Source organism: Loxodonta africana, chromosome 8 (assembly GCF_030014295.1).
Source record: "Loxodonta africana isolate mLoxAfr1 chromosome 8, mLoxAfr1.hap2, whole genome shotgun sequence".
NCBI lineage: Eukaryota > Metazoa > Chordata > Mammalia > Proboscidea > Elephantidae > Loxodonta > Loxodonta africana.
The window spans coordinates 93,625,792-93,639,445 of record NC_087349.1 but is presented as its reverse complement, the minus strand read 5'-3'; the positions used below and the strand labels follow the sequence as shown (position 1 = coordinate 93,639,445).

General features: G+C 37.8%; 1 protein-coding gene across 1 annotated transcript in view; it reads right to left on the bottom strand.

Annotated features, from left to right (window-relative positions):
* AVL9 (AVL9 cell migration associated) overlaps nucleotides 1-13,654 on the bottom strand; it is a 59,197-nt gene that overhangs the window by 12,763 nt on the left and 32,780 nt on the right. Inside the window, exons 7-13 of the mRNA XM_003406980.4 lie at nucleotides 12,701-12,741; nucleotides 11,691-11,729; nucleotides 9,279-9,348; nucleotides 8,417-8,955; nucleotides 5,524-5,658; nucleotides 4,108-4,327; nucleotides 1,538-1,655 (exon numbers count right to left, since the gene is read on the bottom strand). Of these exons, the coding sequence (XP_003407028.1) occupies nucleotides 1,538-1,655; nucleotides 4,108-4,327; nucleotides 5,524-5,658; nucleotides 8,417-8,955; nucleotides 9,279-9,348; nucleotides 11,691-11,729; nucleotides 12,701-12,741 (1,162 nt within the window). The remainder of the gene's footprint in view (nucleotides 1-1,537; nucleotides 1,656-4,107; nucleotides 4,328-5,523; nucleotides 5,659-8,416; nucleotides 8,956-9,278; nucleotides 9,349-11,690; nucleotides 11,730-12,700; nucleotides 12,742-13,654) is intronic.

Below are 13,654 nucleotides of genomic sequence, written 5' to 3'. Positions count from 1 at the left end.
CTAGGCAAACAAGCTCACATATGCTTCCCTTCATCACTTTTAGAATACAGACCTTGTAGTTAGTGAGGGAGAATGTTCTGAACTTCTACTCTTTTATTTAATACTATTGAAATGTTTTTGCCTTTTAATTTTGACTATATCTGAATGGCAGTATAGGCTTCTGTTGTAATTCAGTGTGATGACTAAATTCAACAAGATTATGTTGAATCCAGTCATTTTTTTTTTTTATGACAGATTGTTAGGGACTGAGTTGGTCCCTCCAAAATGTGTTGTAAATCCACAAGTATAAGGGTTAAGGATAAGGAACCCTGGTGGTACAATGGTTAAGCATTTGGCTGCTAACAGCAAGGTCTGTGGTTCGAACCCACCAGCTGTGTCATGGGAGAAAGATGCAGCAGTCTGCTTCCCTGATGATTGTTGTTAGGTGCAGTCAAGTCCTTTCTGACTCACAGTGACCCCATGTACAACAGAACCAAATACTGCCCAGTCCTGTGCCATCCTCAAAACCATTGCCTTGCTTGAGCCCATCGTTGTAGACACTGTGTCAGTCCTTCTCATTGAGGGTCTTCCTCTTTTTCACTGACCTTCTACTGTACCAAGCATGATGCCCTTCTTCAGGGACTGGTCCCTCCTCATAACGTGTCCACATTAGCTACATGAGAAGAAGTCCTGCCATTCTAGCTTTTAAGGAGCACTCTGGCTGTACTTCTTCCAAGACAGATTTGTTCGTTCTTCTGGCAGTCCCTGGTATAGTCAATATTCTTCACCAACACCATAATCCCGAGGCATCAATTCTTCTTCAGTCTTCCTTTCAGATTCATAGCCTGGGAAACCCTATGGGCCAGTTCCAAGGCTATAAATCTTTATGGAGGCAGACTGCCATATCTTTCTCCCACGGAGCGCCTGGTGGGTTCGAACCGCCAACCTTTTGGTTAGCAGTTGAGCGCTTAACCACTGTGCCACCATGGCTCCTTTATTCACACACAAATGTTATTATTTCATAATAGTTCCAATCCAGATCATATTTAAGTATCTTTTATGCCTATTTAGGATAAAGCTTCAGTTAACACTCAATATTGTGGCAGGTATTCAATTTTACTGAATTTCAGAATTTGATGTGAAAAACAGGTTTAACCACTTATCTGTGTTCAAATATCAACTTTAACTTAGTTTTTCATATTTCATGTTTTAAAATAACCTCCCAGCTTTACACCAGTGGTCTTCTCCCCAAGGCTTCCATCTTGTTTGACCTTTTTTCAGCAGGAAAAGGAAAGAAGAGACCTTCTCTCTGAACTACATCAGAGCCCAGAGAAATGTTAGTGCTTTTAATAATGCCTGTTTTTTGTATAAGTCTGAATAGGGAAGCAGTTTTCAAGCTGTTTCTTACACTTGGGAGCCTTTTTATAACCCACCTAAGGAGATTCTTTAAGATACTCACAATATCATCAAGGCTAAGATATGATTTTCTGTATATTGGGGCACACTTAGTGAACCAGCCATGCTATGTACTGTCTCAGTCTTCAGAGGGTGTGCTTACTTAGGATTTATTTCTGCAAGTGCCGGGTGCTTGTTGCTGTTCCACACCCTGTAGTTGTGTGTGTTCTTCCAAGCTGTAACAAAGGTCATCCCGTAGTCCGATAGTATCTTTTCATTATCTGTCAAGTAAATATTTGAAAGAAGTTGAGCTAGACTGTAGCCAGTCAGGGATGTAACAATTAACAACCAAAAAGGGTAAAGGAATGGCTTTATCCCCCCAGCCCCCTGCGTTTTCGGGGAGATAGCCTACCAGATGTCAGGAAACTTGGGTCTAGTTCCAGAAATCCTGTTAAGGAGCTATGTGGCCTTTGGCAAGTCACTTAAGCACTCAGAACTTCATTTTCCTAACCGGAAAATAAGAGGATTGAGCTAGATATTCTCTAAGGTTCCTTGTAACTCCAAAATATTTCTATCTTCTCCTTACCAAGGTTATAAAGATAGCATTATGTAGTGAACCAGAACTACAGGCTTCACAGGGAGCAAACGTACTGATGTATACATACACATATGGAGTCACCGTGAGTCGAAATTGACTTGACGGCAACAGGTTTGGGTTTTTATGCATATAAAGTAGGCGATTAGGTTATCTATCTTTTTCACAAATTTCATTTTTCTAAGAAAAAAGGTGAAGAATGAATACATGAAATGGTTCTTTTAGCCACTATTTTCTCTTCTTTGGACTTCGTCTCACTGGTGTTTCATTCTTGAGCTTCCATGCATTTCACTGACAAAATACCTAAAATAATAACAGGTATTTTCATATTTAATATTTAAAACTTTTCAACTTTATTATATCATGGGAAAGCTTCAATGCAGAGCGTTTCTCCCACCTGAAGGAACAGAAGAGGTCTGGAGAACTGATTCAAATGGCTATCGCTTCACACACTAATTGCATGTTGCTGGCTTTGAAGGTGAAATGCGAGTGCCTTTTGTTGCTGGGAAAGGAAGAGAAGGAGCTATAAAGGAAGAGAAGGTTCCACGGGTAGCATAAGGAAGTTCTTTTTAGAACATATTCCTCCAGCAGTTGTTGGTTAGGCTGAGTATCTTCTTTCACCTGGTGAAGAGCATGGTCCTGAGACGGACTGCTCAGATCTAAAACCCAGCTTAGCCTCTTAACAGACGGATCAGCAAGCTATTTAACCTTTCTGTGTCTCATTTTCTCGTCTGTGAAAAGCAGACAATAAGGTGTCTGGCTCTAGGACTGTGGTGAGAATGACATAAGCTAATAAATGTAAACGCTGAGAACAGTTCCTTGCACATATTAAATGTTCAAAAAATGTTAGCTACTATTAGTGTTCACTGGTACCAGCTATCTGGGCAAATATTTTTTAAAGGCAAATTAATTAGTCATGAAGCTATCTATATGGCTGGTGGAGTTTTCTTTCTAGATTAATGATTCTGGGATAGAGGATTGAATCTGTTGTCTCAGCTGTTCTAGCTGTAGAGAGGGCAGACCTTCTGAAATACAATATTAACAAATGAGCACCATTCCTTAGCTCTACTTTATAAATGAGGAAGACTCCTGAAGCCTGGGTTTAACTCTATATACACTATGTGAAGAACTAACCTGTGAGGAGGAGGTGGCGGCAGTGGTGGGGCTGACTACAAAAATCTACCAAATATTTGCCAATGTCCAGGTAGAAATTAACAAGATGGGAAAGCTCACTGCGGAGCTCCATTTTCTCTTTTTATACCTTTTCTAAGGAAAAGGAGATAGTTCAGTTTGGATTCCAGGCTTCGCATCACTAATGATGGCTTAATCAACAGGCGATTCTATGTTTACCTTCCCCTTTTTAGCCAGTTAATAAGAATAACAACATTTCTTAGACTGTGGTATAAATTTGAAGGTTTAATCACTCAGCCTGTGATTTTCAATTTTTACATTTCTTTTCTCTCCCACTATATCTTGTGGTTTTTAATTGCACTTAATTTTTAAATTTATTTTTTCCCTCCCACTACATAGCTTAAAAACATCTGAGCAGTATTTTTATAAGTAGCCCCCAAATACTGATATATCCTCCCATACAGTGGAATACTAAACCACCCTGTGAAAGTGACAAATGTCTCTGTTTACTGTCTTGACAAGTGTTCATGATCCTATCATAAAGAAAGAAGAATTTGTGAAAACATGTATACTATGATCCGTTTTTGTAAAAGGACCACCACAAACACAACAAAAACTAAAATCCAAAATACATGCATAAAAAAGCCTGCAAGAATATAAAGCACTCCAAATGCTAGGAACTGTTATCTCTGTATGGGGCGATGTTGTTGTTAGCTGCCGTCAGGTTCACTCAGGCTCACCCAACCCCATGTATGCAGAGTAGAACAGCTCCATAGGGTTTTCAATGGCTATCTTCCGAGGCACCTTTGGGTGGGTTCAAACCAACCCTTCGGCTAGTAGAAGAGCGCTTAACCATTTGCACCACCCAGGGACTCCTGTCTCAGGCAACAACAGGCAATTTTTTCTACAAATGAACACGTATTTCTTGTACAATTCAAAACATCAGGAATGTTACAAAATGAAAAATTTTAACAAAGAGGGTGGCTGCAGGCTGTGTGGTTTCTTACCAAACTGCAGTGTAGCAGCCAGCAGTGCATGGATGTAGACTGCAAACTGGGCCCGGATCCACTCGTCACCTCCCTCCCAGCCTGTGCCATCCAAAAAGACGTCATCACGGTTCTCAGTCACGTGCCTCACTAGGTAGTCTGCGAACCTTAGGTCTGCAGTGGTTGGGTTAAGCAGCTTCCTGAGTTCTGGATCATGGATCTGGACCAGAGCTTCTTCTACCTAGAGGGTACCCAGGTATAAGTCAGAGTCTGGGCATTCACGCAGATATCCATGCCACACTTTAAAGAGTAACTACTGGGAAGTTGCAGCTGGAAATAAAAACATATGAATAACAGCATTCTCAAAAGGTGAGTCTAAGAAAGAAAGAGGTTTTTATACTTTTTTTGCTTCTCTGCTTTAAAAATGCTCATTTTGATTTTAGAAAATGCACACACAATATATAATTGAAAATATAACAGTAACTTGCCTTGATTATAAGCATTTTGGAAAACACAGAAATGTATAATAAAAATCACTCTTTCCACACCCAGAAATAAACAGTTAACAATTAGTATAATTCCTTTAATTTTTTCCTTGGAGTAAACAGATACTTTGTAATTTTTAAAACTATATAATGTTTGCTACACCAAAGACCTATCTATCTAAAATAACTTACAGGTTAGTTTTGAAGTATAATAAAATAGCCACGACCCTCCAATGAGCTTCAGAATCAGAATGTAACCAATAATGCCAAAGCAACTCTGTGGTCCTCTCATCCATATCCTCCCGACTTGAAAGGCATATGTATTTCTTCCTCAAAACTGGAACAATACAACATAGCTTTGAAACTCTGGGTTTTTCATTTATTATACTATAAATATTTTCCGAGGAAGCATATTTTGGTACTTTCTGCCAGTAACTGTAAAAGCCTAAATGTGGCTGGATTTTTTTTTACAATTACTTTAATATAAGAAATGATTTAAATTTCTTATATATAGATGTCAACTGTTTATTCTCAGCTTCTTTACTCTTATGGGTATTAAATAGACTAAAACTATTTTCATTATTTAAACAATAAACACATGTTAATGGTGAGACTGCAGCAAAACCAGATTGCCTGGGTCTGAATCCTGGTTCTTCCACTTAGAATCTGTTTGATCCTGTACAAGTTACTTAACTTCTCTGTTCCTTTGCTTCTGGAGGTGAAAATGTGGACAGTAACAGTGCCTATCTCACAGAGCTGTTACGAGAATTACATTAGTTGGCATATGTAAAGTGCTCAGAATGCCCAGCATATATGTAAGTGATTATTATCATTATTAGTGTTAATACCATACCCTCATAACTGCATTTAGATAAGGAAAAGAAGGACCAGCAGTGTCAAACACACACACACACACACACACACACACACACACACACACACGTAAACGTACTTCCACAACGGCATCACTGAGATGTTTCTGTTGTCGAAAAAGGATGTTAGTAGCTCCAGCAACAAATCCCCGAACGGCGACATCAGAGAGAAGATGATGCTGCTGCAATGCCATATAAGGCAAACAGAGATAGCCCTATGAATGACAAGAGTACAAAAAATATTAGGAGAGTAAAAGGATGGCTATCTCTCTTCAAGCCTAGAAGCTAACAGTAGAACAAGAAACTCCCATTCTTTCTCCCCTGCCCCGCCTCCTAACGCAGCTAATCTCTGACTCACTGAAATAATATTCTAGGGGAACCTCAGGCCTTGGTTGCAAAAAGGCCAGTTAATGGTTTCTCTTCTCCATGAACGGTCACATCTTGGCCAGGTGGTTTAATACAAAGGCTGTCTTATTTGGTCACTTTGTTCTCAGTTCAATGTAAAAGCCTCCACAGGAACTAATGGCTTGAACTTCTTCATTTAGGAAATGAGGTATTATTGAGCGCATTAAAAAGTATGTCGTTTAGTAGAAAGCTGTTAGTTCTTTCAGTAAAATTGTAAAACACATGCATCTGCACACGAACACCAAAGTACTGTTATGAGAAAAGCAAAGCACTACATAGGCATTCGTTTGGTTAACCTGCAGTTAAAACTCATGCAATAGTTCAAGGTAATTGCTACTGAATGAATAAAGCAAAAACGGCATTGCCAATTGTCATGTATTCATACTATTTGAACTGTATTTCAAAACTGCACTTCCCTGAAAATTATAGTTCAATTGCCAAACTGCAGCAGGCAGTTGAGTACAAAAAGCAGCCTATTTCCTGACAGTAAAGGAATGAATCACTGAAGAAGGATATGAAATTTCTGCTGAACGACTGTAAATCAGAATAGATTTCCAATGAGTGGTGCAATCTGTGTGTGAAGCCAGGAGGGCAGGCTTGCTGAGCCCTTGAACTTCTTTTCAGTCTCAAGTTGTGTGTCAATTTTATGTTTTTACTTCTCTTCTTTTTTTAAACACTGAATTGGAGTTATCTGGATGATGTCTTGTTTACCTCAACTTGCGGGCAGGTGACATCCCTTTTGCGACTTCATGTCCTTCACTGTATCTGGGACAGTGCCTAGTACCTAACAGGTGGTTGTTAAATACTTAATATGTGAGGGAAGGCTCCCAAAAGTAGGAATCCAGGTCTACCAACTTGGTATAATGTTTTCCTCCCTTTGGTATTATTCTTGACAGTGTCTTTTGCTGTTTTATAAAACTCTAATAGAAGCAGCAAAAATACATCTATGTTTACGCATAAGAGATGATCAGGATAGGGCTTCTCAACCCACGGCCCCCACAGCCCGTGACTAAACACTAGAAGTGTCCCTGCTCAAGGAGGCCTGCTCCTCATCCACACTCAGTCACAACGGTCAAGTCTCCGTTCCCTGTGTGCTTTGTGTTTAAAAACAAGAGACGTCCCCCACCCCCGTTTCCAAACATAGAATATTACAATATTGAATACTCTTTCAAAGTTCACATGACGCCCTAGGACACCCACACCCTAACTAGGACTGAGAATCCTTCTACTTGGTAAAGGCACTCAAAGAACTGCCAATCAATATAAAAGATTTATACTAAAAATAGTAATAAGAGAATATTACATTGGTGGACACCAAAGGGTGATTTTTGAATTCTATCATTTCTTCTACATTTACTGTCAATCTTCTATAAAAAAGAGCATCCCTCCCCCCCTTTTTTTTTAGTATCATTATGGATTTTCTAATTTAATTTTGATTGACTCCATTTCAGGTTCTCTTTTACATTTTCTCATTTTTGGTTCTACTTCTTTTGGTTTTGCCCACTCCTTTTCCTTCACCCCATGGGCAGCCTACTCCTCGGCTGCCTCTAAGTCCCACTTCCTGCCCCTCAGCATCCTTTCCCCCCCTTCCTAAAAAGCTAGAGAGCTGGGAGACCCATTTCAAGCAAACTCATTTTATTACGCAGAAATCTGTTTCCATTTATTCATTTGAAAACTGATTCAAGGAACCAGTCAGCTTATTTTTCTTTTCAACGCTCACTAAAACAATGTCACTTCCAGAATATATCTTGGATAGTCTATCTCACTATTTTAAAGAGTTACTGCACATTAAGAAATGGTATCTGGAGACACAATACCTTGGATCAAAGATTCTATTTGATTCACTATGTTGCAATTAAGTTATTTTAAAAAATTACAAATATATTTTAAATAATTTTTTCATAAAAAGAGTAAAAATTTGTTTTTAGGAAATAATCAACCAAAACACGAAATTATATCTAAATGAAGTTTACTAATACTTAAGTTAGACATCTAAGAGTTTTTTTTCTTTTTAAACTGTACTTTTGGAATTGTAGTATTTTAATATATATTTATTAGATGCAAATAAAGACTTACGGACTTGCTCAATTCATCTTTTCAAAGAGAAATTAGAATAATTAAAAATAGGCCTAATATATTGACCGCTGACCTCATTATCTACTAAAAAGCCAAAAAAAACCCCAAATCCGTTGCCATCAAGTTGATTCTGACTCATAGTGACCCTATAGGACAGAAAAGAATCGCCCCACATGGTTTTTAAGGAGTGGCCAGTAGATTCAAACTGCTGACCTTTTGGTTGGCAGCAGTAGCTCTTAACCACTAAGCCACCAAGGTTTCCTCATATCTAGTAAGTTTCAAAATTCTTTCAAATAAAAACCACTGAACTGATTCCCTATAGCTGTACAGATGGTCACAGATACCAAGGTACTATACCTGCAATGTGGTATATTACAGCTTTTAAGAAAAATTTTCAGATGTGAAAATGTGTTCAACACTAAAAGTTAAACTCTAAAAAGACTCTGTCATATTCTATATGGGGCTCAGTAAGTAAAGGACACTAAACTTTACCTTTGTGAAGATGGCCAGGGGCATACCATACTGGTCCTCTTCTAAACCTGATATCAGTCCTGGTATCAGGACCACCTGCCCTGTGTTAGCTTGAGGTTGTACAGTAATTGGAGGACTGTCTGCGAGCACAGAGTCCTTTGAGAATAAGTTTGTTTGTTCTGACTCCACCTGGTCCCTTTCTTTCAAGTTGGGGTCCTCTAATACGCTAGGATCCAAGGTCTCCCAGTCACTTTCTGAAGACTCTGGAGATGGGCGGGAAGGAGGCTTCAAAAACTGATTGGTGTTATTGGGTTCTGGTCCTTTGCTGCTGTCACTTCCTACTTGGAATAAAGGTTCTTCGGTCCTGATGACAGCATCACCTCCACGATTTCCTGTCATGGTTTTCTTAACAGTTCCTGGGATGCTATTTGACATGTCAGGTGCAGACACAGAAACAAAGTCATCTGCAGGAGGATTTGTTTCCTGAAGCCCAGCATCTTCTGACATACTTTTTCGGGGTCTATACTGAGAACAGTCACTGAGACCATGTTCAATCATGCCTAAAATATATAATATTGGAGAAGACCTTGGCTTATAATGATAAATATAGAAGAAAATAACAGCAGTATATTTCATTTTATATTAGTTGAACTCTTCCATAAAAAATTCAATAAGCTACACATGCCTACATTTTAATTTATTAAAAAAAAAGAGAGAGAGAAAGAAAAACCCAAATAAAAGAGAGAAACCTACTACCAAAAAGAAAATGTCATATTAAAATAGAAATGTTAACCCTGGTGGGTTTACCCACAAAAATTCTTATCACTGAAAGTTCCGGTACAAGTTAAAACAGAAGAAAGAGTAGATATTGCTACTCTCTTACCTGGAAAAAGGGATAACACAGTCATCAGTGCACCCACCAATTTATTTACTGGAGAAATGTAAAAGAGAACCTGAAATGGAGTCAATCAAAATTAAATTAGAAAATTCATAATGATACTAAAAAAAAGGGGGGGGAGGGATGCTCTTTTTTATAGAAGATTGACAGTAAATGTAGAAGAAATGATAGAATTCAAAAATCACCATTTGGTGTCCACCAATGTAATAAACAATTGATTCAGGAAAATATTATCAATGGATGCTAAAACTATTGTGAAAAGTTGCTGGGAAATGGGATATTCTCATATGATATCAAATCTATCATCCCACAGGTTACCTAATGATGCAATGCATGATTCTTGATTGCATCCCAGACCGAACAACAACCAGCTATAAAGGACACCATTTTGTCATCTGGGGAGATTTGGAAGTGGACTCTATATCAGATATCATTTATTCTGCCGATGTTAAATTCTTAAATGTGAAATATTTTGGTTATGTAGAAATAAACCCTTATTCTTAAGAAACAGATCCTAAAATATTTAGGGGTGAAATATGATGTTTGCCAATTACTTTCAAATTATTATGATTCACAGAGGGGAGGGGGAATATATACATACAGCCAAACACCTCATGGGATTTGGTTCCTTGGTTTGGAGGTTTAGGGTTATGGTTTCATAGAACACCCCAATTAATTGGCCTGATGATGTATTTAGTGCTTCTGTTCTACCTCCTAGTTTGTTGCATAGTGCCTGGGGTCTTAAAAGCTTGTAAGTGGCCATTCAAGGCACAATCATTGATCTCTCTTTGCCTAGAGCAACAGAGGAAGAAGCAGAGTCAGGAATAGGAGGAGAAAATGCAATATGTGGCTAATTGCTTTCATGAACAACTGCCTCCTTTGCCATGAGACCAGAAGACCTGGATGGTGCCTGGCTACCATTGCGGAACATCTTGCTCAAAGACTTTATAGAAGAATCCTGATCAAAAGGAGGAAAATATAGAAAAGGATTTCAAATTCCCATGGATTCTAGGTTTTCTGGAGCCATGGAGGCTGGATGAACCCCTGACACTACTGCCCTGAGATAATCCTTTAGCCTTAAACCAAAAATATCCCCTGAAGTCTTCTTAAAACCAGAGAGTAGTTTTTAGCTTAACTAGTAAAGAATGTCTGCCTTGAGCCTTATGCTCTTTTATGAACTCTCTATATGGAATCAAACTGACAACAGCAACTCGCAAGATTAGATAGGAACCTTTGAGGACAGTCAGTTTACGTTAATGGGGGAGGAACAACTCAAAAAGGGTGGTTGAGAATGGTTGCACAACTCAAAGAACCTAATCAATGTCACTGAATTGTACATGTAGAAACTATTAAATTGATGCATGTTCTGCTGTATATATTCTCAATAATTATATATACATATACATACACACACATATGTATATATATAAAGTGATATGATAGAGAGTGGTTCTGGAACTCAGCTTTAAGCCCATCGGTGTAGACATTTCTTTAGCAACCATCATTGATTCAGGGCTAGGCCCACACAAACTGAAGTGAAGTTTTCTTGTTAAGTGTTTTGGGAGGAGATACTATCTGTGCCACCAGATACGACTAAGGAAGCAAGCAGTACAATTACTGCTGACAATTATCCTACTACTAGGGAAACCAGTTTGGGATAAAGCCAGCACTGTGGACTGTGGAGCAGAGATGGAAAAACCTACCCACTTAGTTATACAGTTGTATCACTGAATCACTACGAGTCAGAGTTGACTCTAAGAGCAACCCGTTTGGTTTTGGTATCATTGCACCAACCAACCCTGAAGTCTGAAGTGACCCAACACATTTCCTTATTATTTAAGTCAGCTTAAATTGAATTTTCTGTTACCTGTAGTTAAAACCATCTTGATACTTGAGTATACGGGCAGTCCCCAGATTACCAACATCTGACTTACATAAAACTAATAGTTAGGAACCAATCCCTGTAAAGCCTATTATATTAAAAGTTCAAGGTACATACAGTGGCTTGTAATAACGAACAAGCACTACTTTGAAAAGTGCATCAAAACATTATTATTACTATATTATGTTAAAGATGTTTTACTCTATCTGGAAATGTTCCTTTAATGCTTTTTATGCGTAGAAAGGTACACTATATACTAAGACAAACATGTGACTTACAGACAGACTTAGGAACGGAAGCTGTTCATAACCCAGGGACCGCCTGTACTGTACCTGCCCCCAGAACAACTGCACACATTCATACTTTTTAGGCAGTGAACAACATGTTCCTCAGCTCACCACAATTTGATAGGCAAAAAATTTATACGTTCTCATTAGTTTCGATTTTATTAATATTTAAGAAATACCAATAAATGTTAAATATTCCATCCTTCCTTTCATCCCTTCAAATCTTACCTTTTTCTCAAGAAGAATCAATTTAAATAGGATTAAGACCTGCAGAAAGAAAAGTTTTATTAAAATAAGGATTTCAACTCTATTATTCATTTGCCTTTTCCCCTCCTCAAACATAACCACATATCATTTAATTAACATAATTATAGTGCTTTGAAAATTACTAATTTATACTGAGAAATTAAATATTACCTGTGTCCCTTAAACAAACAAACAAACAAACAAACTGATACGTACTTAAGTCTCTTCTTGAAACTGTATTTTTTTGGAAAGAGTGGTGCCATTTTTGCTTGAAATACTTGCAAGCACCTTAAAGGGCAGGGACTAACTCTTCTATTTCTGGATGTCCAGCGTTCACATCTCAGGTACTCAGCCAATGTTTGTTATATGAATGATCAATGTGTATACATCCTAGACAACATATGCTTTTCTAATAAAGATCAGAAAGCACAAGTATAGACGTTTTACTGGAAAATGTTCTACTCTCAGAGAAACATAAAATATTCTGCAAGATTAAAACACGTTTCTATCCACTCAAATCTCATGATACCTAAAATTATAAAGACAATAGAAAAAAAATACCCTATCCTGCAAAGAAATAGACATACCGTATCTGTATACTTTTAGAAAATACACAAGCACTACCAACAGCACCTTCAATTTTGTATAGTTTTGAGACTGAGTGCCGTTTCAGAAAAGCTCAAACATAGTCATGCCGCTATTTGTATTCAACCACACAGCACATGGACTTTGCCCAGTTAAACGAACACAGGAAGAACAGCATGTACCACTTTATCAAAAAAAAAAACAAAAAAAAAACCCACTGCCGTCGAGTCAATTCCAACTCATAGTGACCCTATAGGACAGAGTAGAACTGCCCGATAGAGTGTCCAAGGAGTGCCTGGTGGATTCAAACTGCCGACCTCTTGGTTAGCAGCCGTAGCACTTAACCACTATGCACCAGGGTTTCCTATACCACTTTAGTACATCATAAATCAAATAATAAATCCTACCTTGTGTCGAAAATGAAGGACAAGATCTCGAGGAGATAGACCTATAATATTAACAAAAAAGCTAATCTGTGAATATAATTCACTGTTTTTGTCAAAGAGTTGTTTTTTTTTCCTTCAAAGAAAAAGAAGTTAAAAAAAAGAAAGAAGGAATATACAAATAGCCACATAATACTTGATTAAATACACATACCCTCAGAATTTATCAAATTAATGTTAACAGTTGACACAGCACCGTCCAATGGAACGTCCTGTGATGATGGAAATGTTCTATATTTGTGCTGTTCAGTAGTACCACATGTGGCTACTGAGTACGTGAAATGTGACAAGTTCTACTGATAAACTGAATTTTAAATTTTATTCATTTTAATTTAAATGTCAATAGCCATATATGGCTAGTGGCTACTACTTTGGATGTTCCAAGTCTAACAACTTCCCCTCGTTCTATAAGCATCTTACAAATTACAGAAGTTTAGAAATTACAGAACTTATAAACGTTGGCAGTCAGTCATTTAAATCTGGATTTTGGGCCATGGTACTAGACATGCTATTATTTCTGAATCACGTTTTTTCTAACAATCTGCCTCAAAACACCATAGGACAAAAGATAATGATTCAGAGAAAAATGTATTCTCAGAACAGGAATTCTGAAATCAGCTCACATTACACACAGGGCTGCAACAGTGCACTACCACAATCTGGCCACTTCATGGTGAAATAGGAATGAGTGAGCGTAAGTCACCATGTGATTAAGAAAAAAAAAAAAAAAATTTTTTTTTGAATCATGAAAAGTATATTTTGTTGAGTATCCACTGAGTACCTAGGACACCAATGAATATTCTCATGAGGTGGTATAAATTAAACAAAATTCCCAACCTGAAGCATCTTAAAATAGAAGAGGTGAGCAAATTTCTCTGTCTTTTGCCCTCCCTCTCTGCTATGACAGGGAATTTAGCT